Below are 25,153 nucleotides of genomic sequence, written 5' to 3' on the forward strand. Positions count from 1 at the left end.
AATATATTCTACCACGTCCAGAAATCTGCTCCTTTTATTCTTTGTCCCCAACGCTCTAGGCGACCAGTTTTGATAGCCTTTAGCCGCACCCTCATTCTACTCCTCCTCTGTTCCGCGGATGATGTGGAGGTAAACCCAGGCCCTGCATGTCCCTAGGCACCCTCATTTGTTGACTTCTGTGATCGAAAAAGCCTTGGATTCATGCATGTCAACATCAGAAGCCTCCTCCCTAAGTTTGTTTTACCTACTGCTTTAGCACACTCTGCCAACCCTGATGTCCTTGCTGTGTCTGAATCCTGGCTTAGGAAGGCCACCAAAAATTCTGAGATTTCCATACCCAACTATAACATTTTCCGTCAAGATAGAACTGCCAAAGGGGGAGGAGTTAGCCTGCAAAGTAATGTCATACTTTCCAGGTCCATACCCAAACAGTTCGAACTTCTAATTTAAAAAATGAATCTCTCCAGAAATAAGTCTCTCACTGTTGCCGCCTGCTACCGACCCCCCTCAGGTCCCAGCTGTGCTCTGGACACCATTTGTGAATTGATCGCCCCCCATCTAGCTTCAGAGTTTGTTCTGTTAGGTGACCTAAACTGGGATATGCTTAACACACCGGTAGTCCTACAATCTAAGCTAGATGCCCTCAATCTCACACAAATCATCAAGGAACCCACCAGGTACAACCCTAAATCTGTAAACAAGGGCACCCTCATAGACGTTATCCTGACCAACTGGGCCTCCAAATCACCTCCGCTGTCTTCAATCAGGATCTCAGCGATCACTGCCTCATTGCCTGTATCCGTTACGAGTCCGCAGTCAAACGACCACCCCTAATCACTGTCAAACGCTCCCTAAAACACTTCTGCGAGCAGGCCTTTCTAATCGACCTGGCCCGGGTATCCTGGAAGGATATTGACCTCATCCCGTCAGTTGAGGATGCCTGGTCATTCTTTAACAGTAACTTCCTCATCTTAGATAAGCATGCTCCGTTCAAAAAATGCAGAACTAAGAACAGATTTAGCCCCTGGTTCACTCCAGACCTGACTGCCCTCGACCAGCACAAAAACATTCTGTGGCGGACTGCAATAGCATCGAATAGCAAAGGCCAGCTTTTTCAAGTAGAAATTTGCATCCTGTAGCTCTAACTCCAAAAAGTTCTGGGACACTGTAAAGTCCATGGAGAACAAGAGCACCTCCTCCCAGCTGCCCACTGCACTGAGGCTAAGTAACACGGTCACCACCGATAAATCCATGATAATCGATAACTTCAACAAGCATTTCTCAATGGCTGGCCATGCCTTCCTCCTGGCTACTCCAACCTCACCCAAACCTCCCCAGCTTCTCCTTTACCCAAATCCAGATAGCAGATGTTCTGAAAGAGCTGCAAAACCATGCACCCGTACAAATTAGCTGTGCTTGACAATCTGGACCCTCTATTTCTGAAACTATCTGCCGCCATTGTCGCAACCCCTATTACCAGCCTGTTCAACCTCTCTTTCATATCGTCTGAGATCCCCAAGGACTGGAATGCTGCCGCGGTCATCCCCCTCTTCAAAGGGGGAGACACTCTGGACCCAAACTGTTACAGACCTATATCCATCCTGCCCTGCCTATCTAAGGTCTTCGAAAGCCAAGTCAACAAACAGAACACTGACCATCTCGAATCCCACCGTAAATTCTCCGCTGTGCAATCTGGTTTCCGAGCCGGTCACGGGTGCACCTCAGCCACGCTAAAGGTACTAAACGATATCATAACCACCATCAATAAAATACAGTACTGTGCAGCCGTCTTCATCGACCTGGCCAAGGCTTTCAACTCTGTCAATCACCATGTTCTTATCGGCAGACTCAGTAGCCTCGGTTTTTCTAATGACTGCCTTGCCTGGTTCTCCAACTACTTTGCAGGCAGTTCAGTGTGTCAAATCGGAGGGCATGTTGTCCGGTCCTCTGGCAGTTTCTGGGGGTGCCACAGGGTTCAATTCTCGGGCCGACTCTTTTCTCTGTATATGTCAATGATGTTGCTCTTGCTGCGGGCGATTCCCTGATCCACCTCTACGCAGACGACACCATTCTGTATACTTCTGGCTCTTCCTTGGACACTGCTATCTAACCTCCAAATGAGCTTCAATGCTATAGTACACTCCTTCCGTGGCCTCCAACTGCTCTTAAACGCTAGTAAAACCAAACGCATGCTTTTCAACCGTTCGCTGCCTGCACCCGACTAGCATCACCACCCTGGAGGGTTCCGACCTAAAATACGTGGACATCTATAAGTACCTAGGTGTCTGGCTAGACACCTTCCAGACTCATATCAAACATCTCCAATCCAAAATCAAATCTAGAATCGGCTTTCTATTTCGCAACAAAGCCTCCTTCACTCACGCCGCCAAACTTACCCTAGTAAAACTGACTATCCTACCGATCCTCGACTTCGGCGATGTCCTCTACAAAATGGCTTCCAATACTCTACTCAGCAAACTGGATGCAGTTTATCATAGTGCCATCCGCTTTGTTACTAAAGCACCTTATACCACCCACCACTGCGACCTGTATGCTCTAGTCAGCTGGCCCTCGCTACATATTCGTCGCCAGACCCACTGGCTCCAGGTCATCTACAAGTCCATGCTAGGTAAAGCTCCGCCTTATCTCAGTTCACTGGTCACGATGGCAACACCCACCCGTAGCACGCGCTCCAGTAGGTGTATCTCACTGATCATCCATAAAGCCAACACCTCATTTGGCCACCTTTCCTTCCAGTTCTCTGCTGCCTGTGACTGGAACGAATTGCAAAAATCGTTGAAATGGACACTTTTATCTCCCGCACCAACTTGAAACATCTGCTATCTGAGCAGCTAACCGATCGCTGCAGCTGTACATAGTCCATCGGTAAATAGCCCACCCAATTTACCTACCTCATCCCCATACTGTTTTTATTTATTTACTTTTCTGCTCTTTTGCACACCAGTATCTCTACCTGTACATGACCATCTGATCTTTTATCACTCCAATGTTAATCTGCTAAATTGTAATTATTCGCCTACCTCCTCATGCCTTTTGCACACAATGTATATAGACTCTTTTAATTTTTTTTTTTTTTTTTTTTTAATTCTACTGTGTTATTGACTTGTTTATTGTTTACTCCATGTGTAACTCTGTGTTGCTGTCTGTTCACACTGCTATACTTTATCTTGGCCAGGTCGCAGTTGTAAATGAGAACAACTAGCCTACCTGGTTAAATAAAGGTGAAATAAAATAAATAAAAAAATTCACCCCAATATAGAAATGGGTAAAACAATCACTTCAACATAACAAAGACAAGGAATTGTAGGTCAGTGGCACTAGAATTCCACACTTGACCTTTTCAGCAGAAAGACATTTCTGTTGTGAAGTGAGCAAGCAGGTGTGGAGTTGAGGCCTCACCTTTCTAATCTAAAGGGTGTGTGTTCTGCTTTGTGACTGGAACAAATGATGTTTTTGCGGCTGACAATAGATCTCCTTCTCTCACCCCCCCCCCCCCCCTCCCTCTCCCAATGGGGTGAGGTCACCAGGTTCTGAGACAATAGCAAGGTAGGAAGTGAGCTGTTTTGACTGTTCCAGGTCAGTATGAGGTTAAGGTTGGGTAACAGTGAAGGGTTGCTACAGCTCCTCTGTGCCCTCCAAATTGTAATGACTTCATGCCCTGTTTGGCAGTTCAGTTAGCACAAACACTAAGGTTATCGTAGGTGAGCCATCTGAAGTGAGCTGTATTAACAACATGTTGTTGTGAATTCGGAGAGAACACGATTGTGTTGTTATTGTGAAAGTCACCTCAGTTCTGCTGAATGTATAGAATGTCACTAATCAAAACAGGCTGGAATTGGAATCTCCAAAGGGAGTTGCTAGGCAGTTAAAATACATGAATAATGTCACTGTGTATCTTATTCCATTAAGACAAGGTCCTCTTCCTGTATCCAAAAATAGCACTTGGCAGCTTCATAAAAGGGCAACATCAGAGCAGCTATGACGGCATATCAGTTCTTTATTTAAGCTGATTCATACAGTAAGCAGATGGCTGTCAGAGAAATGTTATAGCGTAACTACAGTAGTGCCGTTAGGTGCCCTCGGGGTTCTGTGTGAGCAATATTGTGCACTTGTTCTGTAATAATTTTGTCAAGATTCGCTTAAGCAGCTGCATGATCTATTTCAGGGAAGCAAAATCTTCAAAGTGGTTCCATTGGCACTGGCATACCTGACAGATCTTATCTGCTACAGCCTGATAAATTGCAAGTAAAGTTGAGGATTTTGTATGCATTAGGCATATTCATATCAGGTCGAGGAAATAATGAGGTTGTAATGTCCTTTGAACATTATTTCCGACCAAATTTGGAGCACTATCCTTTTCCAACCATTATAAACTCAGCAAAAAAAAGAAACGTCCTCTTACTGTCAACTGCATTTATTTTCATCAAACTTAATGTGTAAATATTTGTATGAACATAACAAGATTCTACAACTGAGACATAAACTGAACAAGTTCCACAGACATGTGACTAACATAAATGGAATAATGTGTCCCTGAACACTGGGGGTTCAAAATCAAAGTAATAGTCAGTATCTGGTGTGGCCACAAGCTGCATTAAGTACTGCAGTGCATCTCCTCCTCATGGACTGCACCAGATTTGTCAGTTCTTGCTGTCAGATGTTACCCCATTCTTCCACCAAGGCACTTGCTAGTTCCCGGACATTTCTGGGGGGTAATGGCCCAAGCCCTCACCCTCCGATCCAACAGGTCCCAGACGTGTTCAATGGGATTGAGATCCGGGCTCTTCCCTGGCCATGGCAGAACACTGACAATCCTGTCTTACAGGAAATCACACACAGAACGAACAGTATGGATGGTGGCATTGTCATTCTGGAGGGTCATGTCAGGATGAGCCTGCAGGAAGGGTACCACATGAGGGAGGAGGATGTCTTGCCTGTATGAACAGCGTTGAGATTGCCTGCAATGACAACAAGCTCAGTCCGATGATGCTGTGACACACCGCCCCAGATCATGACGGACCCTCCACCACCAAATCGATTCTGCTCCAGAGTACAGGCCTCGGTGTAACGCTCATTCCTTCGACGATAAACGCGAATCCGACCATCACCCCTGTTGAGACAAAACCATGACTCGTCAGTGAAGAGCACTTTTTGCCAGTCCTGTCTGGTCCAGCAAGTCCTGTCTGGTTTGAAGGTCCTGTCTGGGTTTTTGCCCATAGGCGACGTTGTTGCCAGTGATGTCTGGTGAGGACCTGCCTTACAACAGTCCAGCCTCTCTCAGCCTATTGCAGACAGTCTGAGCACTGATGGAGGGATTGTGCGTTCCTGGTGTAACTCGGGCAGTTGTTGTTGCCATCCACTACCTGTCCCGCAGGTGTGATGTTCGGATGTCCTGATCCTGTGCAGGTTTTGTTACACATGGTCTGTCACTGCGAGGACGATCAGCTGTCCCTCCTGTCTCCCTGTAGCTCTGTCTTAGGCATCTCACAGTACGGACATTGCAATTTATTGCCCCGGCCACATCTGCATTCCCAAGGCACATTCACGCAGATGAGCAGGGACCCTGGGCATCTTTCTTTTGGTGTTTTTCAGAGTCAGTAGAAAGGTGTCTGTAGTGTCCTACGTTTCATAACTGTAACCTTAATTGCCTACCGTCTGTAAGCTGTTAGTGTCTTAACGACCGTGCCACAGGTACATGTTCATTAATTGTTTATGGTTCATTGAACAAGCATGGGAAACAATGTTTTAATCCTTTACAATGAATTTCTGTGAAGTTATTTGGATTTTTACGAATTATCTTTGAAAGACAGGGCAGTTTCTTTTTTTGCTGAGTTTAGAATCCATTTTGCTTTTGATGTTCAGCTAAATTATTTTTCCCCAGACAGAATTGTGGGGGTTGTGTTTTCCTTCCCTACATTCCAGCCCTTGGCCCATCCTCATTCCATGTCTCCCCATGGACTCTTCTCCTAGAGTGAAAAGAAGGTTGTGGGAAACACTATAATACACTCGTTGCTGCAGGCAATGCCAATAGACAATGACAATTGACCTTTAATTAGTATTTTTAGAAAGTCTTCAAAGATGAAGTCTTCAAAAATGAATCAGACAACGATAGATTGGTTGTGGGAAATTACTTTTGCAGCGATGTAGCAAAGCTGAAATGTGTCAGACACTGAGGATGGAAAAGTCTTACCATAATCACGGTAAGTTAGCCCAACTATTATAATCCTTATCCCTCTAGCTAATTTAGAGGGATAAATTATCATCATTATCATTGTTCTCCCCCACATGCTCTCAAAGGCATATCCTTGGTTTGTTATTATCATTCACATTGCTGTGCTTAATGCAAACACTGTATCATTCCCTTATCTTTGAGAGGGCTAAAGAAGAATGTAGAAAGTTGAGTCAGAGTTCATGCTGGGTGAAAATATTATCTTGTTATATGGTGAAAAAGTTAGCTTGTGTCAAGTTGTTAATAGTTCAAGCTGTACAGTGTACAGCTGTATTGAGTAAAAAATAATGATCTTTCCCCACTCTGCATTGCTCACTGCATACTATACATACAATTAGTCTTGTGAGTGGAGTAGGCCTGTTTTGGTGAGTTTTAACGAGAGGAGGGCGGTGTGAAAGATGCTTCTACATGTGAGTAAGACAAAGGAGCTGAATGTGAACTGATTGTGATTGTGAAAAGGAGAGCCAAACAGGCCCCCATTAACATTGACGGGCGTGTTTGGCCCCCGGACCATGACCCGTGGAGCGGGTCAAGAGTTTCAAGTTCCTTATCATATCCCAACAAACTATCATGGTCCAAACACACCAAGACAGTTGTGAAGAGGAGACTGAAAGGATTTGGTATGGATCCCCAGATCCTCAAAAAGTTCTACAGCTGCACCATCGAGAGCATCCTGACAGGTTGCATTACCCTATGGTATGGCAACTGCTCGGCATCTGACCATAAGGCGCTACAGAGGGTAGTGCATACGGCCCAGTACATCACTGGGGCCAAGCTTCCTGACATCCAGGACCTTCAGAGGAAGGCCCAAACAATTGTCAGACTCCCGTCACCCAAGTCATAGACTGTTCTCTCTGCTACCGTATGGCAAGTGGTACCGGAACCCCAAGTCTAGGACCAAAAGGCTCCTTAACAGCTTCTACCCCCAAGCCATGAGACTGCTGAACAACTAATCTAATAAAATGGCCACCCGGACTATTTACATCGACACCCTCCCCCCACTCGCTGTTTATTATCTATGGATAGTCACTTTACAAATGACCTTGATTAACCTGTACCCCCGCACATTGTCTCAGTACCGTAACCCCCTGCATATAGCCTCGTTATTGTTATGAACATTTCTTGTGTTACTTTTTGACTTTAGTTTATTTAGTAAATATTTAAATAAATATATTTCTTAATCTTGATACTACCCATCCCGGATCCGGGATCGTGACTACAGGCTCAGCTCATTACCATAACGCAAAATGCGAAAATATTAACCTCCACACCTATACAAGTCCAATAGCTCAAATGAAAGATAAACACCTTGTTCATCTACCCAGCAAGTCAGATTTCTAAAATGTTTTACGGCGAAAACACACCACACATTTATATTAGACCACCACCGAAACAAAAGACAAGAGGCGGCCATTTTGTCCCAGAAAATATAAAATGATAAAAGCAGGATTAAAAAATAAATCATTCACTAACCTTTTGAAAATCTTCATCAGATGACAGTAATAGGACATGTTACACAGTACATTTTTTTCTTCCAATAATATGCTATTTATATTCATAAATCTCTGTTTACAATGACGACATTTTCGAAAAATGCTACTCAAATGTCCGGAGAAATGATGATAGCTCCGACAGATAACGTCAGATAACAAGCAATACACATGACTAAATATACATGTTCTACATATAGTTACAAAGATACACTTCTTCTTAATGCAACCGCTGTGTTACATTTATTTTTAACGTTACAGAATTCGTTCACTAGGCTATAATATGAGGCGGCGCTCAGATATTAGCAGTATGTCTACTCTACGTTTGGAGAGCACAGAAACCCAAAATTAACCACATAAATATTCCCTTACCTTTGATGTTCTTCGATCAGAAGACGTGGAAGGAGTTATACTTACCCAATACATCGTTTGGTTTCAAGTTGTGTGTCTCTGTATTAGCATATGCCAACAGCTTCAGCTGAAATGCACCCAAAATGACTTCTGGTCCCGCACTCTTGCGCATCAAAACTTAAAAATTACATATTATATGTCGACTAAACTGGTCAAACTAAGTGCAGAATCGAGCTTTAGGATGTTTTAATCATGTAAAACAAAGATCAGCGCCAACAGACAAACCGACGTCAATTGGTGTTTCATGGAAAAAGAGACCGACGCGCGCAATAGAGTGCATGTATTTTCGCGTGACCCGAATGTTTTAGCCCGCCAAAGGACGGGGGCGCGCGAGATTCTCACAAGGATCATTTGAAAGCAGACATCGCGCTGAACACATAGAAACTGTTCCTGGATCCGTAGCTGGTTGGGAAGGGTGGGGGCGATGACGTCAAAGTTGTCCCAACTTTTCTGTTGACAACAGGGTGTTTGGAAGAAAGGCTGCCCTGGGAGTTCTACTTTACATACAGACATAATTTAAACGGTTTTAGAAACTTTAGAGTGTTTTCTATTCAAAAATAATTATTATATGCATATATTAGCAATTTTGGGGGAAAAAAAAATTCAGTTTACTATGGGCACGCACTTCCTCCAAAGGGGGCAGTATTCAGCCCTAGGCTTAACTACTGCATTGTTAGTTAAGGGCTTGCTAGTAAACATTTCACATTTCACTTGTATTCGACGCATGTGACATAACATTAGATTTGATTTTACGTGTACTTGCTGTTTGGGGTTTTAGGCTGAGTTTCTGTATAGCACTTTGTGACATATTCTAATGTAAAAAGGGCTTTATAAATAAATGTGACAGATTGATTGAAAGTACATAGTCCTAGCATTCACACAGAAATGGCCTGCATGGTTTCTTTAAAGTATTGAGAGACGGGATTCTCTAGTGATGACCTGAAGGTCTTGTGCGGAATACTCTTCAAGTATCAGGTGGAGTCGGTGGTCTACGGTAGTGTTTTAAACGTCACACAGTTGTCATTCCAGCTGTCTCGGTGTTGTTTGGGGCTCTTGTGTTGATTGAACCGTTTTTAAGGTCCTGTCAAGCTAGTCTTCGACAGCAGAGCCTCTTAACGGTGCGGTGCACCACCTGTTTCTGTAGAGACGTCAAGTTCAGTGAACAGTTTTAAGGTTTGGTTGTGCTGTCGAGCGACTCCGACAGAGGGCTGCCCGACAGCATGCCACCTGTTCTGTAGTGAGATCAGAGAGCTGTCGGTAGGAACTCTCTCTGGGACACAAAAACGGCTCGACGTTTGAATACACTCACTGCAGAGAGGGCAGCTGTTCTAGTGGGTCATCAGGCAGTTCTCCTTCCAATACTCCCCCCCCCCACACACTTTTTATTTAACAAGGCAAGACTATTAATGACTCCACTAAAAGGAGTAGGGTGCTGATTAGTAGGGTGCTGTAGATAAATGTTTACCAAATCACTCAAAAGTCAGTATAATGTTAATTAGACGTGACTCACATTTCCCTAATCCTTCACACTATGCAGAAACCATTTAAAGGGACACCACCACTTTTTAACTTCCTATCATCTCAAGCACTATACCAGTGTCTACATAAGTAAAAACTTACGTTTTCTATGTTTTGTAGTCCAAAAGATAAGAAAAGGTCCTAAGAAAATGTTTGATTAATTAAAATAATGAAGTGTCCCTTTTAATATTCTGTGATTGTTATCTGTTCTATTTTGTTCTTTTTTCGCCCTCTTTGTTTTTCCCACTTTGGTTTTGTTATCTGTATTATCTGATGACGTTCACCCTACCTCTCTATTGTATCACCTTGTTCCTTTATGGCATCCCTCAGGGCATAATGACCTATAGGTCATGTTCAGGCTGTGGTTTATTCCCAGACAGGCATTTCTCTCCTACTACTCTCTCCTGCTCTCATATACTTCCTGTGGACATTTCACAAAGCCTTTTAACCCAGATGAAAATGCCTTGAATGATTTGAGATTCAATTGTAAAGAGTATAAAATTACATACTGGATTTTCTGGGGTTGTATTCATAAGAAATGGAGGGAGACACTTAGGCATGTGTGGAATGTCTATAGAAAGGATTTGATGCATACAGACAAAAGGGGCTTAGAGAAAGACAATGATATAGTGGGCCGGGGGTGGCAGCAAACTAAGAGGATGATTTGAATACAAGACATTGCAATGTATCTATCTATGCATGTGAGTGGTTTCAACTTGTGTCAGCTGGCTGAGTTATATTCGAAAAGTTCTTCAGAGGGCTCTTAAATAAAATACCTCTCCCTAAGCTCCCAATGAATTTGCTTTTCAATAAGAGTAAAACATAAATTCTTCTTCTTTTCAGGTCAGGGTTTCAGAATATTCTGAATAAAAGCCATTCCCATGACTATATGTTTGTTAGATATAGCCTACTACTGGTGGCACTGCATTCATGCTTTCATCTGTAACTTCTTACAACCTCCCGAAAGTAACAGACAGACAGTCAAAGACAAACAGCATATCACCATGCAGACTATCTGTGGTGTTTCTGTGTTTGACTCCAGGCTATAAACCCAGACCCCAGTGTCTGTGTGCCTCCCAAATGGCACCCTATTCTCTATCGGGTACAATAGTTTTAAGCCAGAGTACTACGGGCCCTGATCAAAAGTAGTGCACTACATGAGGAATAGGGTGCTATTTGGGACACAGGCCCAAGTCCTCCTGCCACATGCTCCAGTTGCTTGGGCCTCCACTATCATCTCACCCACATCCTCACAACATCACACCTCCAAATCAACACTTTCAGTCTGGTTTAGCTACTACCATCACTGTTAAAAAAATACACAGTCAGTTAGAGGGACATTTACTGCACATAAAGTAAGATACCGTGGTGAAGTAGCTATAGCATTTCACAAAAACAATCCTGACACCTTTCATGTGGTAAAGCAATAAGCTACAGCTGGCAGGATCATGCACAGTTCAGTGCCTTCAGAAAGTATCCACATCCCTGGACTTATTTCCACATTTTGTTGTGTTACAGCCTGAATTTAAAATGGATTAAATTGAGATTTATTTTTTCACTGGCCATACCATGGCACACCACACACCATATTGGAATTATTTTTTAGGATTTTAAACAAATTATTTAAAAACGAAAAGCTGAAATGTCTTGTGTCAATAAGTAGTCAACAGCTTTGTTATGGCAAGCCTAAATACGTTCAGGAGTAACAATTTGCGTAACAAGTCACATAAGTAGCATGGACTGACTGTGTGCAATAATAGTGCTTGACATAATTTTCGAATAACTACCTCATTTCTGTACCTCACACATACAGTTATCTGTAAAGTTGAGCAGTGAATTTCAAACATAGATTCAACCACAAAGACCAGGGACGTTTTCCGATGCCTCGCAAAGAAGGACACCTATTTGTAGATGGTTAAAAAAAAAAAAGATATTGAATATCCCTTTGAGCATGGTGAAGTTATTAATTACATTTTGGATAGTGTATCAATAAATCCAGTCACTACAAAGATACAGGTGTCCTTCCTAACTCAGTTGCCAGAGGGGAAGAAAACCGCTCATGGATTTCACCATGAGGCCGATGGTGACTTTAAAACAGTTACAGAGTTCAACAACTGTGATAGGAGAAAACTGAGGATGGATCAACAAGATTGTAGTTATTTCAAAATAATAACCTAATTGAGAGAGTGAAAAGTAAGAAGCTTGTACAGAACAAAAATATTCCAAAACATGCATCTGGTTGGCAACAAGGCACAAAAGTAATACTGCATACAATGTGGCAAAGAATTAACATTTTGTCCTGAATACAAAGTGTTATGTGTAGAGCAAAACCTAATACAACACATTACTGAGTACAACTCACACAATTTTCAAGCATTGGGATGGCTGCATCATGTTATGGGTATGCTTGTAATCGTTAAGGACTGAGTAGTTTTCCAGGATAAAAAATAATTGGAATGGAGCTAAGCACAGGCAAAATCCTAAATGCTTTCCACTAGACACTGGGAGATGATTTCACCTTTCAACAGTACAATAACCTAAAACACAAGGCCATATCTACACTGGAGTTCCTTACCAAGTCTGTGAATGAATTAAATCTGCTTTGAAAACTATGGCAAGACTTAAATGTCTGTCTAGCAATGATCAACAACCAATTTGGCAATTATTATACAATCCAGGTGTGCAAAGCTCTTACAGACTTACTCAGAAAGACTTACCACTGTAATCACTACCAAAGGTGAGTCTAACGTGTATTAACTCAGGGGGTTGAATACTTAAGTAATCAAGAGATGTTTTATTTTTCATGAATGTTTTACAAATGTTAGAGTTTCTCTTCCACTTTGACATAACTTTTTTTGTGTAGATTGTTGACAAGAATGACTAAATCACAACAAAATGTTGAAAAAGTCAAGAGTGTACTTTCTGAAGGGACTGTGTCACACAGAAAGTCATACAGTGGATCCTCTAAATGTTTCGGCACACCTTGTGGGCTGCTGCAGCATTCTGTGGCACGTTATCTATTTGTCAGACATTTTGTTTTGTTATTGCTAGTTTGACCACCAGAGGGCATCTTTGAGAAGCATTTTTTTTTCTCACCTTTATTTAACCAGGTAGGCTAGTTGAGAACAAGTTCTCATTTGCAACTGCGACCTGGCCAAGATAAAGCATAGCAGTGTGAACAGACAACACAGAGTTACACATGGAGTAAACAATTAACAAGTCAATAACACAGTAGAGAAAAATAAAAGGGGAGTCTATATACATTGTGTGCAAAAGGCATGAGGAGGTAGGCGAATAATTACAATTTTGCAGATTAATAACACTGGAGTGATAAATGATCAGATGGTCATGTACAGGTAGAGATATTGGTGTGCAAAAGAGCAGAAAAGTAAATAAATAAAAACAGTATGGGGATGAGGTAGGTAAAAATGGGTGGGCTATTTACCGATAGACTATGTACAGCTGCAGCGATCGGTTAACTGCTCAGATAGCAGATGTTTGAAGTTGGTGAGGGAGATAAAAGTCTCCAACTTCAGCGATTTTTGCAATTCGTTCCAGTCACAGGCAGCAGAGAACTGGAACGAAAGGCGGCCAAATGAGGTGTTACCTTTAGGGATGATCAGTGAGATACACCTGCTGGAGCGCGTGCTACGGATGGGTGTTGCCATCGTGACCAGTGAACTGAGATAAGGCGGAGCTTTACCTAGCATGGACTTGTAGATGACCTGGAGCCAGTGGGTCTGGCGACGAATATGTAGCGAGGGCCAGCCGACTAGAGCATACAAGTCACAGTGGTGGGTGGTATAAGGTGCTTTAGTGACAAAACGGATGGCACTGTGATAAACTGCATCCAGTTTGCTGAGTAGAGTTTTGGAAGCAATTTTGTAGATGACATCGCCGAAGTTGAGGATCGGTAGGATAGTCAGTTTTACTAGAGTAAGTTTGGCGGCGTGAGTGAAGGAGGCTTTGTTGCGGAATAGAAAGCCGATTCTTGATTTGATTTTCAATTGGAGATGTTTGATATCAGTCTGGAAGGAGAGTTTACAGTCTAGCCAGACACCTAGGTACTTATAGATGTCCACATATTCAAGGTCGGAACCATCCAGGGTGGTGATGCTGGTCAGGCGTGCGGGTGCAGGCAGCGAACGGTTGAAAAGCATGCATTTGGTTTTACTAGCGTTTAACAGCAGTTGGAGGCCACGGAAGGAGTGTTGTATGGCATTGAAGCTCGTTTGGAGGTTAGATAGCACAGTGTCCAAGGACGGGCCAGAAGTATATAGAATGGTGTCGTCTGCGTAGAGGTGGATCAGGGAATCGCCCGCAGCAAGAGCAACATCATTGATATATACAGAGAAAAGAGTCGGCCCGAGGATTGAATCCTGTGGCACCCCCATAGAGACTGCCAGAGGACCGGACAGCATGCCCTCCGATTTGACGGTCTTCCATATTGCAGGCACGCAGGAGACAGGGGTTCAATCCCCCAATGGGGAGGAAGGAGTAGGCTGTTCTTGTAAATTAGAATTAGTTCTTAATTAAATAATGGAGTTTGATACACCTGGTATTGGATATGACTGAAAAAGAATGTCTCACAGAGATTCATACCTGAACCACACCTTTATTTGCCAAGGAAGAGTACATTAGGGTGACCAGATGTCCCCGTTTCCGGGGACTGTCCCCGTTTTTGGTGGCCTGTCCTCGGCTGGAGCTGTCCCCGGAAATGTCCCCGTTTTTAACTGTGCGTTAAAACAGACCGCAAAGTGAAATATTTTACTTGGCAAGAAAGACCGGGCAGCAGAGCCTACGGGTTGACATCTCAATCGCGTTGTGCTTGTTTAGGCCACCAGAGGGGGCTGCTCTCTATAGCAGCTTCATTCACTCTTCTTCTTCGACTAACTACTTGCTCGCGATAGTTTTAGAGAAAACTGCTGTGGAAAACTCAGCCAGAAGCTGGCAAGTATAAAGTGGATCCACAACATCACCACAAACGTATTTTCAAGCCAGGTAAATTACAATCATTTGAGATACTAGCTAGTGATGTTATAATGTCACAACTTATTATATAGATAGATTATCTGCTCTATAAGGTTTTAAATAGCTAGCATAACCTAACGTTAGCTATGTAGACTATGTAGGTTAAAAAAAAACGTTCACATTTAAACATGCAGTGGACGGGCTATTTTGAAAATATGATTATATTAAAATGAATGCACAATTTATTCAGAGAATATTTTTGTAGATTACAATTTTAATGGTTTTGCATTATAATAAGTATTGTGAAAATATATTTAGAAATGTTCATGGATAGCATTAGCTACTGCTGGTAGCCTCTCGTTCGGCCATTTTGATGCCTGCTTTTCAAGGCTGCATAAATTATAGTATTGTAACCATAATATGTTAACCATATATGTACCCATACTATGTCCAACATAAATAATCAAAACCCTAGCCCTAGATTACTCTATATTTGCAACACTATTGCGGTGTACACCCGTTCATCACCCAAATAGTTGAATTAGCTGGCCAGTGTGATAGCACCACTAAATGTGAAGGATAAATCATACATTGTAAGTGATTATAATCCATCCGCTGTCTCATGTTGCACAGAAAATGAGCATTAAGGAGACATAAGTATTCCTGAGGCCTCTAACCATTTGCCCAGGAGAGGCATGCAAAAGGTAGAGGGGAGGTGTAGGACATGGGTTCAGACTTTGTAACAGTATTGCTTCAGTCTCTCTCCTTGCCCCAACCTGGGCTTGAACCAGGGACCCTCTACACACAGACAAGTCACCCTCAAAGCATCGTTACCCATTGTGCAACAGAATCCACAGCCCTTGCAGAGCAAGGAAAACACCTACTTCATTGAAACGCTATTAGCGCGCACCGCTAACTAACTAGCTATTTCACACCGGTTACACTCACCCTCTTTTTTCTGCACCAACCAGTGATCCTGGTCAACAGCATCAATGGGATCAACTTTTCTACGACCACAAATCGCTTTCTATGCATGATAACTTTTTTCTACGCGTGACAACTGTTTTCTACGACTACAAATCGCTTTCTACCATGAGAACCTTTTTTTACGTATGATAACTTCCTCTTTTTCTTGTCGTCGAATCCCTGACAAAAGTCTGGTGACCTAAACTCTTCCAAATATGGAGTTGCAGGTTTGCCATATCTGTCATGTTTGCGCATATCTCTCCTATGTGCACATCTTTATGGCAGTCATTTTACTTAAGGCCCTCGATTTACAAATTCAAATCAAAATGTGTTTGTGGATAGTGAACTGCATTTGTGGATGGCGATTTACATTTGTGGGAAATGATTTACATTTGTGGAAAGTGATTTACATTTGTGGATTAGTGATTTAAATTTGTGGAAAGTGATTTATATTTGTGGATTGGTGATTTACATTTGCAAATACATTTGGCATGATATTGATCCTGTATATTATGGCCTTTCTCTTTCAATTTCAAAGATGATAAAAAATGTTAAAAACAGAAAAGGCATGTTTATTTCTTTGTATTATATGTTACCAGATCTAATGTGTTATATTCTCCTACATTAATTTCACATTTCCACAAACTTCAAAGTGTTTCCTTTCAAATGGTATCAATAATATGCATATCCTTGCTTCAGGTCCTGAGCTACAGGCAGTTAGATTTGGGTGTCATTTTAGGCAAAAATTGGAAAAAAGGGTCTGATCGTATTGGTTGTAACTGTCAATTGGGTAATTACATGGTCTTCGTAGGGGCCAAGAACTTAAATGTACCTGTTTGAGGTCCTGTTAGACAGATTCAACTTGGTTTCTCTTGTCCTCTACCTGTGTCCATTCAGAATCGAATAATGACAAGGACGTGCAGTTGGCCTGTTTTTATACTTTTGTTTAATTAAACATTTAATATATTATATATCTTGCGACTCCTCAACCTCCAGGAACCCCACGTAGTGCCCACCAGGAGAGGGGAATTTGCTCCTGGTGCAGCTGACAAAACAGCACCACTTAAGTTGTCTGGCCCCAGCCGCTATACTCGCATGGCCCACTCCAGGCACTAGTAGGCAGGCACAATTGTCTACAAAGAATTAAACAAATATCTGTCAGGCACCATAGATAGCAAGACATTCATGTCACTCACATGGTAACAGATACTGTCTCTCACGATACCATCATTGCCATTGATAGTTGTAATATGTGGGGCTGGGGGATTTTCTAAAATGAATGGGTAGGTTTGAATGGGTGAAAATAAAAAGTGACATTCCTTCCAGTAATGCTACATCCTCCACCCAAAACGTTGAATGAACATGTCTTTATACAAAACCATGGGCTTTTCAGAAAGGTGAGCACATCAGTATGGGAAAGTTTGTTTGGTAGCTAGCTAAATTGTTTCATTACTTTTTCACAATGTAGCTAGCTAATCGTATGGAAATGAATTAATGTAACGTTAACGTGACCTGGTGATGCAAGTCAGCTAGCTAGGTAGAACCAGTCTAGCTAGCTACCGTGGCTAGTTAGCTGGCTACTGCCAGCTAGTTACTATCACGTTTGAAGGTAAGACCCAGGTACAGACAATGTCAAAGTAACAAAAGTGTATTCATTCGAACACAGGCAGGCAAACATACAGGATGGCAGGCAGGCTCAGGTCAGGGCAGAGGTCGGTAATCCAGAGTAGTGGGGCAATGGTAACAGATGGCAGGCAGGGTCAGGGCAGGCAGAGGTCGGTAATCCAGAGTAGAGGGCAAAGGTACAGGACAGCAGGCAGGCTCAGGGTTAGGGCAGGCTCAGGGTTAGGGCAGGCAGAAAGGACAAAAACAGGAAAATAGACAAGGCAGGAGCAAGGGGGGAAATGCTGGTAGGTTTGAGGAACAAAATGAACTGGCAACAGACAAACAGAGAACACAGGTATAAATACATAAGGGATAATGGGGAAGATGGGCGACACCTGGAGGGGAGTGGAAACAATCACAAAGACAGATGAAACTGATCAGGGAGTGATAAGTTACTAATGCTAGTTAGCTAGACTGGTTCTAGTTAACATTAGCTAACTTATGCGCAGCAAAGGAACTTGGACATCTGTCCTCACGCTCCCTCTGGTCTGGGCTGCTCACTACAGTTCCTCTTCAGCATGTGGAAGGTGGAAAGTATGCCTCTTTCAGTGTGGGGTCCAATGCTGGGGTGGGCGAGGAGGCATGCACGCTCCTCCTGTTAGCAGTCCCTGCCCTTGTACACACTCCTGACAGCAGAGGCATTCCTCCTCTGTGGCCATCACCGGTCGGAGAGGTAGCTGTGGCTATAATGTTACGAGCTAGTTGTTGGTCGCTGAGAAGGGTCATTCAACTCTGGAGCCTTCTAGCTAACAACAGTTAGCTAGCTAGCTACCTAGCTACAACATAAGCTAACAGAAACATATTAAATTGAAGCATTCTGATTTGAATTCAATTGTGAATATTGCTAACAATTTAACAAAATATATTTAGCGTCAATGATGTCAGAATATAACATTATGTAGTTAGCTAGTTAGCTCATAACTTGTGCCACTAGCTACTGGTTGCTAACAGTGCCAATTAGTCTAGACAAGAGAACAACGTCACATTCCTCAACATAGACAATCAAGACATTCTACATTCTCACGTTAACTGAGACTGTATGATCTATAAACCTAATTGTGTCTATCTTTTCTGTTTCTCCTCCAGCAAAATATAATTATTAGCATTTGCCTTTCCCCATTTAATTAAGCTTTTATATATATTTTTTATGGAAAGACAGCAGAGAAAATATTTGTTTTAATTACATCAACAACAACTTTCTCTGGTATTCAAACGGAAGGCACTTCTGATATTTTATCCTTTCCCGTGATTCGAGTGTAATTTCTTAAATGTCTCCTGAGGTCTCGCTTATGGCATAGTGCTAATATTTCGAACCCCCTTTTTGAAAGAAAACTAGCAAACGGACGTGGTGCCATCGGCTGACCATTTAGGGAATGAAGTTCTCAGCTGAGGTGTCAAATTTTGTTCAAGAAAATGGAGTATTGACGGAAAAAGAGGAAGGGGAAAAACTCACTATAGTTAAGATGCATTGGCCAATCAAAACGTATTGTTGCGTCTATAGTAAATTCCAAAATGACACTACATTATTTTTTTACCCTCTTTTTCTCCCCAATTTTGTAATATCCAATTACGATCTTGTCTCATTGCTGCAACTCCCCAATCAAGCTTGAGAGAGGTGAAAGTCGAGTCATGCGTCCTCTGAAACATGACCTGCCAAGCCGCACTGCACACCAGCTCGCTTAACACCGGAAGCCAGCTGCACCAATATGTCAGAGGAAACACTGTTCAAGTCAGCTTGAAGTCAGCTTGCAGGCAACTGGCCTACCACAAGGAGTCGCTGAAGCGTGATGAGCCAAGCAAAGCCCCCTCGAGTCGCTACAGCGCGATGAGCCAATCAAAGCCCTCCCTGTCAAACCCTCTGATAACTCGGACAACGCTGGTCCAACGCTGTAGTCATTGCGTGCTTAGAATATGGGACCAAATGCTAAATATAATACTATAAGTGAATTAGTCCAAATTCTTATGGCACCTTCAAATGTGGGGACTAGATAAATAAAATGCATTCATTTGTAGATGGTAAAACAGATATGTATGAAAATGCCCTCAAATAAAAGGTGACATTCTGTACCGCTTCCTCATATAACACATTTGATGTCAAATCCTAAATGCTAGAGTAAAACTGTTGCCTTCACTGCCCACATTAATATGTTGGGAAGTGTTCGTTGGCTCTTGATGAAAGTGCCATCTCAGGAAATCATGTGACATAGTGGAACGTGTTATCTTTTTAACTTAAGTGGTTTTGAATAATGCAAGCTGCACTATTCACTGTATGATGGGTTTGTTATGACATAGCTTAGCACATGCTCTCTCTCTCTCTCTCTCTGCACAGCGTTGCTGATTGGGTCGGGGTGTGCACTCTACCCTCTAGGTTGGGACAGTGAGGAAGTCCGACAGACATGCAGCAACAGATCCAACCAGTTTGAGCTTGGTACGGGTCAAACATCTACACACAGTCACATCCACACAACATCATCATATTCAAGTCACATGTTGATAAGCAAACAAGTCATTCACTTTGATCACAGCTCTGATTTTAATTCACTGTTTGTGTCTCCTGTCTGTGTCTGTCTGTATCCAGGTTCTTGTGAGATTGGCTGGGCGTTCTACTGCACAGGAGCAGGGGCAGCAGCAGCCATGATGTTATGTACCTGGATGGCCTGCTTTGCTGGGAAGAGACGGAAGCAGTACCCGTACTGATGGCATCAAGGGAGGACGGCCATGATGACAACTTGAAACAACACTTGTCATCACCAAACTTTTGAGACTCAGAGCAAGGGAGAATATCAGGGGGACAGAGTCTGTAGGCTAGCTATGCACTCTGTCATAAGTGAAAAGTAAATGAGCAGACCACCTTGTGCTGTATTTGATGCTGCAGTAGAAAGCAATACACAACACACGTAATGAGACACTCCATCGTTCTGCAGAGCACTTCAAAGAGGGGAGTCTACATACTTGGTTGTCATTGACAGCAAGAGCAACAACATGTGTTTCCATCTTTTCTATTTTCCATGTTTTGTTTGGTTGCTCCTCTATTCCCCCTCTAGTCTGTCGTGTTCCAGTCCCTGTACTATAACTCTTCATCGTAACTGAAGTAATGGCACAATCCTGTGGTAAAGAGAAATTACTCTACTTTTGATGTTACTTTGTTATTGTGAGTATTTTATATCCTGTATTTAATGAATATGTTATGTGTCCCCACGTTGGCTTAGTGTTGCCTTAAATATATAAACCTTTACTGGTAACTTGCAATAATTTTTAACTGTTTTCATGTCTATTTACAGTATATCTATAAACAGGGACTATTGAAGTCCCTAACCATGTACATCTGTCAAATATGAATGATGTATGTTTTTGTGTATTACGTTTATTGTATTATAATAACATATTCGCACCTTTTTGTATGAAACACTATGTCTAATTTGACTTGGTTTTGTAAATACATTGTAAATAAATATTGTTACTTTGAAGTCTTAATTAACAAATAAAACGTTCAGCAGTGGAGAAGTTGTAGTTCCACTGTAGCGCCATTTAATCTGAATTGAATCACTTGGCATGAGCTTATTACTCTTTCTTAAAACTGTAACAGCAATGTTGGTGATTATGGTGATTCATATGCTCGGTTAATCCTGGTTATAATTATCTGTCATGTTTGTCTTTATTGATGATGGCCAGCTCTAACAACATTCAGTGGCTGTTATGAGCTCTGTTGGGAGTTTAGGCTTTACTATGAACAGCAGGAAGAGAGGTGAATGGACCATTCAACAGATGCTGCTGGAGATAAATCATTAGTAAGGGTTAACACACACCTCTTCACTAGTCCCACAAACCACTGCTCATGCTCTTTGCAATACACCTGGCTATTTAGTGAAAAGTCAACAGTAAATTGGGGGTTAAGTGATTTTCACAGATGGTTTTAAAAGTGTTCTATATCACCAAACTGTTGTCTAGAGAGTGTGATATCATTGGTCCACTGCCAGACCTTTAGTAAACACACCACTTCATTGAAGGACAGCCTGCAGCTAAAGGCTATAGAAAATCAAAATAACACACGGTCAGTTCAATAAGTCTCTCAATGTCTTATTTTACACTTCAAATTGTAATTTTGTTTGGTCATGTGTTTTGTGACTCTCCCTCAGCCTTTTGGTGGACAGTGATTACTTTCAAAGCTCATTTTCAGAAACAGAGAGTAGAGGTTGAGAAAGAGGTAGGGCACGTGTGCTCTCGACGAGGGTGGCTTTGTAGTTGAGGACCTCTGGGGAACTCGACACTAAATTGATTTTGACAATGATATTTAGCCATTTTGGCGCATAATTATCCTCATGCAAGCGAGAGGCAGCTTTGTTACAACAACTAAATAAATGTATCCGGGATAGCCGTAAATCAAAGTGCGCAAAGGATTCACTGCTGACACAACCACCCAAGTTTAGCAAGAAAATGAAGGCCAGATAGGCCAGCCAAGCCAGATACTGCCACTGGCGAGCCCACACTGAGCATTCTTGCCTCAGAAATCGGAGCAATTTGTGTGTCCCTGCAAAATAAGAATAATCCGAAAATAAGACCACGATGGAGAAAATGAAGGGAAAATGTATACGCTGAGCAACCGTGTTGGCGAAGCAAAGGACCATATAGCAACATTGGAAAATGTCGCCATCACAATGAAAGACCAGATAGAAGAAATCCAGAAGGAAATGCAAAAAATGTATCATTTGGATAACAGAGATAATATTAAAATCTTGGGTGGTCCTGAGATGGCAGAAAACAAGAACATGATACCCCTACCTACAGGAGATTCCGACCATGCTGGAACAACATGGTCAACATGCTGCGTTAGGGGAAGGAGGATATTTTCCAGGCAGTGAGAGGAAGAGAAAGGTGACATGGCAGCCCAGCTAGCACATTTGGCTCCTTTGAAGTTGAGGGAAAATACGTTTTTAGTTTCCCATTGGTTCTGGGAACAAAGCCATGAGTTACCTGACGGGTAAAACGTTCTGAGAACGGCGGTAAAAATTCTGCCTGTTCTGGGAATGTTCATTTATTTGTAGGCTGCAGGGAGGTTCTGAGAACATTTTACTATGGTTCCCTGAAAGTTTTCCTGGAAGATTTTATTAACATTCTCAGAACGGAAATTATAGAATATATGAAGGTAGATAAATAACGTTTTGAGAACATGTTTCAACAACATTGCTAGCTTAGTTGAACTGTTTTGAACACCAAGCAGAAATAGGACACATGGAAACTAATTTCCTTAGGCATTAATCATGCAAAAATATATTTATATATTGTGGCAGAACATCAGTGAGATTTAAACCAATGAGTAAGATTTGAACCCAAGGTCTTCAGTTGTCTATCCATGGGAATTTGTCCGCTGCGCCATCAGTATAGAGCCAACATGCCTTGTTTTTTAACCTTTCTAGCGCAGGCTTTCCGCTAGCAACCCACCTCGACAACATCCGGTGAAATTGCAGAGTGCGAAATTCAAATTACAGAAATATATATATTTAACATTCATGAAATTACAAGTGTTATACATCAAAATAAAGCTTAACTTCTTTCAAAAAGGCTTTACGGCGAAAGCACACCATGTAATTATCTGAGGACAGCGCCCCGCATACGAAAGCATGAAAAACATATTTAAACCAGGCAGGTGCGCCACGAAAGTCAGAAATAGCAATATAATAAATGCCTTACCTTTGAAGATCTTCTTCTGTTGGCACTCCAAAAGGTCCCAGTTACATCACAAATGGTCCTTTTGTTTGATAAAGTCCTTCTTTATATCCATAAAAACTCAGTTTAGCTGGCGCACTTCAGTCAATAATCCACCGGTTTCCCTCCTTCAAAATGCATACAAAATGAATCCCAAACGTTACCAATAAACTTATCCAAACAAGTCAAACAACATTTATAAATCAAACCTTAGGAACCCTAATACAAAATAAATTATAAAATTAAGACGGAGAATAGTAGGTTCATTACCAGAGATAAATAACAAAGAACATGCTTCATCCACGTGCGTGGAAACATGACAGCCAAAATGGGAGCCACTTAGAAAAACTACAATTTCTAGCAAATTTTTCCAAAAACCAGCCTGAAACTCTTTCTAAAGACTGTTGACATCTAGTGGAAGCCCTAGGAACTGCAATCTGGGAGGACTTCGACTGTTGTTTTTTTGGATGGTTTGTCCTCTGGGTTTCGCGTGCCATATCAGTTCTGTTACACTCACAGACATTATCGTAACAGTTTTAGTTTTAGAAACTTTAGAGTGTTTTCTACTCAGATTCTATCCTGATCTAATTATATGCATTTCCTAGCTTCTGGGCCTGAGTAACAGGCAGTCCACTTTGGGCACGCTTTTTGTCCGGATGTAAAAATACTGCCCCCTAGCCCAAAGAGGTCTTAACTAATACAAAGCTGATAATTAAATAACATTATTAGAACATTCTTTGAACGTCATTAATGTTTTCTTTTGTTTTTTTATGAAATGTTTTCTTAATATTACGGCGAAATTCAAATTAAATTATTAGAAATATTTAACTTTCATAAAATCACAAGTGTAATACACCAAAATAAAGCTTAAAGCCTCTTCATCAAAATGTCTTTATAAGACAGATGGCCCAGCACCATCCTCCGACAATTGCTTTAAGTTTTGGTCTAATTTTCATTTCTGAAAATTAGACCCCCCTCCACAAATCCAACTCCAGTAACTTAAATTATGAGAGAGGCGTGGGCTATAAAAGAAAAAAGAAAAAGATGACTCGTTCCAGTAGCCCAATAACTCTACCTACATTCTAAACCAACATGGTAAGAAATAATCATAGCAATGGCTAAAATAAATAACTTATTTGACAGTCCTTGATGGTCCTGATTCAAACTGAATTCTGGATTCAACAGTCCTCCCTGGTGGTGCATCTCTGGATGAAGGCTGATGCTTCATCTGGTGAGTCAAACTTGTGCTTGATCTCCAGTATAGCAGGGAAATGCAGAACTAACTCAATCACCCACCATTTCAAATCTGTTTTCACCTGTTTAAAGGCCATCCTCTGGTCTGCAAAGCTGAGTGTTTAAAGCTGTCATCAAGGAAAAGGGTGGCTATTTGAAGAATCTAAAATATACTTTGAGTTGTTTAACACTTTTGTGGTTACTACATTATTCCATATGTGTTATTTCATAGTTTTGATGTCTTCACTATTATTCTACAATGTAGAAAATGCTTTTTTTTTATAAATAAAAAAACAACAATCCTTGAATGAGTAGATGTTCTAAAACTTTTGACCGGTATAGTGTATTTAAAATCATGTTCTCAGGACATTTAAATAAAGTTTAAAATCCAGGTCATGTGACATGATCATCCAGAATACAGGGCTCTACTTACAGTGGGGAGAACAAGTATTTGATACACTGCCGATTTTGCAGGTTTTCCTACTTACAAAGCTGTCATTTTTTTATCATAGGTACACTTCATCTGTGAGAGACTGAATCTAAAACAAAAATCCAGAAAATCACATTGTATGATTTTTAAGTAAATATTTTGAATTTTATTGCATGACATAAGTATTTGATCACCTACCAACCAGTAAGAATTCCGGCTCTCACAGACCTGTTAGTTTTTCTTTAAGAAGCCCTCCTGTTCTCCACTCATTACCTGTATTAACTGCACCTGTTTGAACTCGTTACCTGTATAAAAGACACCTGTCCACACAATCAATCAAACAGACTCCAACCTCTCCACAATGGCCAAGACCAGACAGCTGTGTAAGGACATGAGGGTTAAATTGTAGACCTGCACAAGGCTGGGATGGGCTACAGGACAATAGGCAAGCAGCTTGGTGAGAAGGCAACAACTGTTGGCGCAATTATTAGAAAATGGAAGAAGTTCAAGATGACG

General features: G+C 41.7%; 1 protein-coding gene across 2 annotated transcripts in view; it reads left to right on the forward strand.

Moving 5' to 3' along the window:
- The window catches only part of lhfpl6 (LHFPL tetraspan subfamily member 6), a 55,396-nt gene extending 34,587 nt beyond the window's left edge, over nt 1-20,809 (forward strand). For both annotated transcript variants that reach the window (XM_020464504.2, XM_020464505.2), the window contains exons 3-4: nt 19,601-19,699; nt 19,850-20,809. In XM_020464504.2, the coding sequence (XP_020320093.1) occupies nt 19,601-19,699; nt 19,850-19,968 (218 nt within the window). In that variant the 3' untranslated portion in view covers nt 19,969-20,809. The remainder of the gene's footprint in view (nt 1-19,600; nt 19,700-19,849) is intronic.
- The last annotated feature ends 4,344 nt before the right edge of the window (nt 20,810-25,153 follow it).

The sequence above is a fragment of the Oncorhynchus kisutch genome, linkage group LG28 (assembly GCF_002021735.2).
Source record: "Oncorhynchus kisutch isolate 150728-3 linkage group LG28, Okis_V2, whole genome shotgun sequence".
In the NCBI taxonomy this organism is placed as follows: Eukaryota; Metazoa; Chordata; class Actinopteri; order Salmoniformes; family Salmonidae; genus Oncorhynchus; species Oncorhynchus kisutch.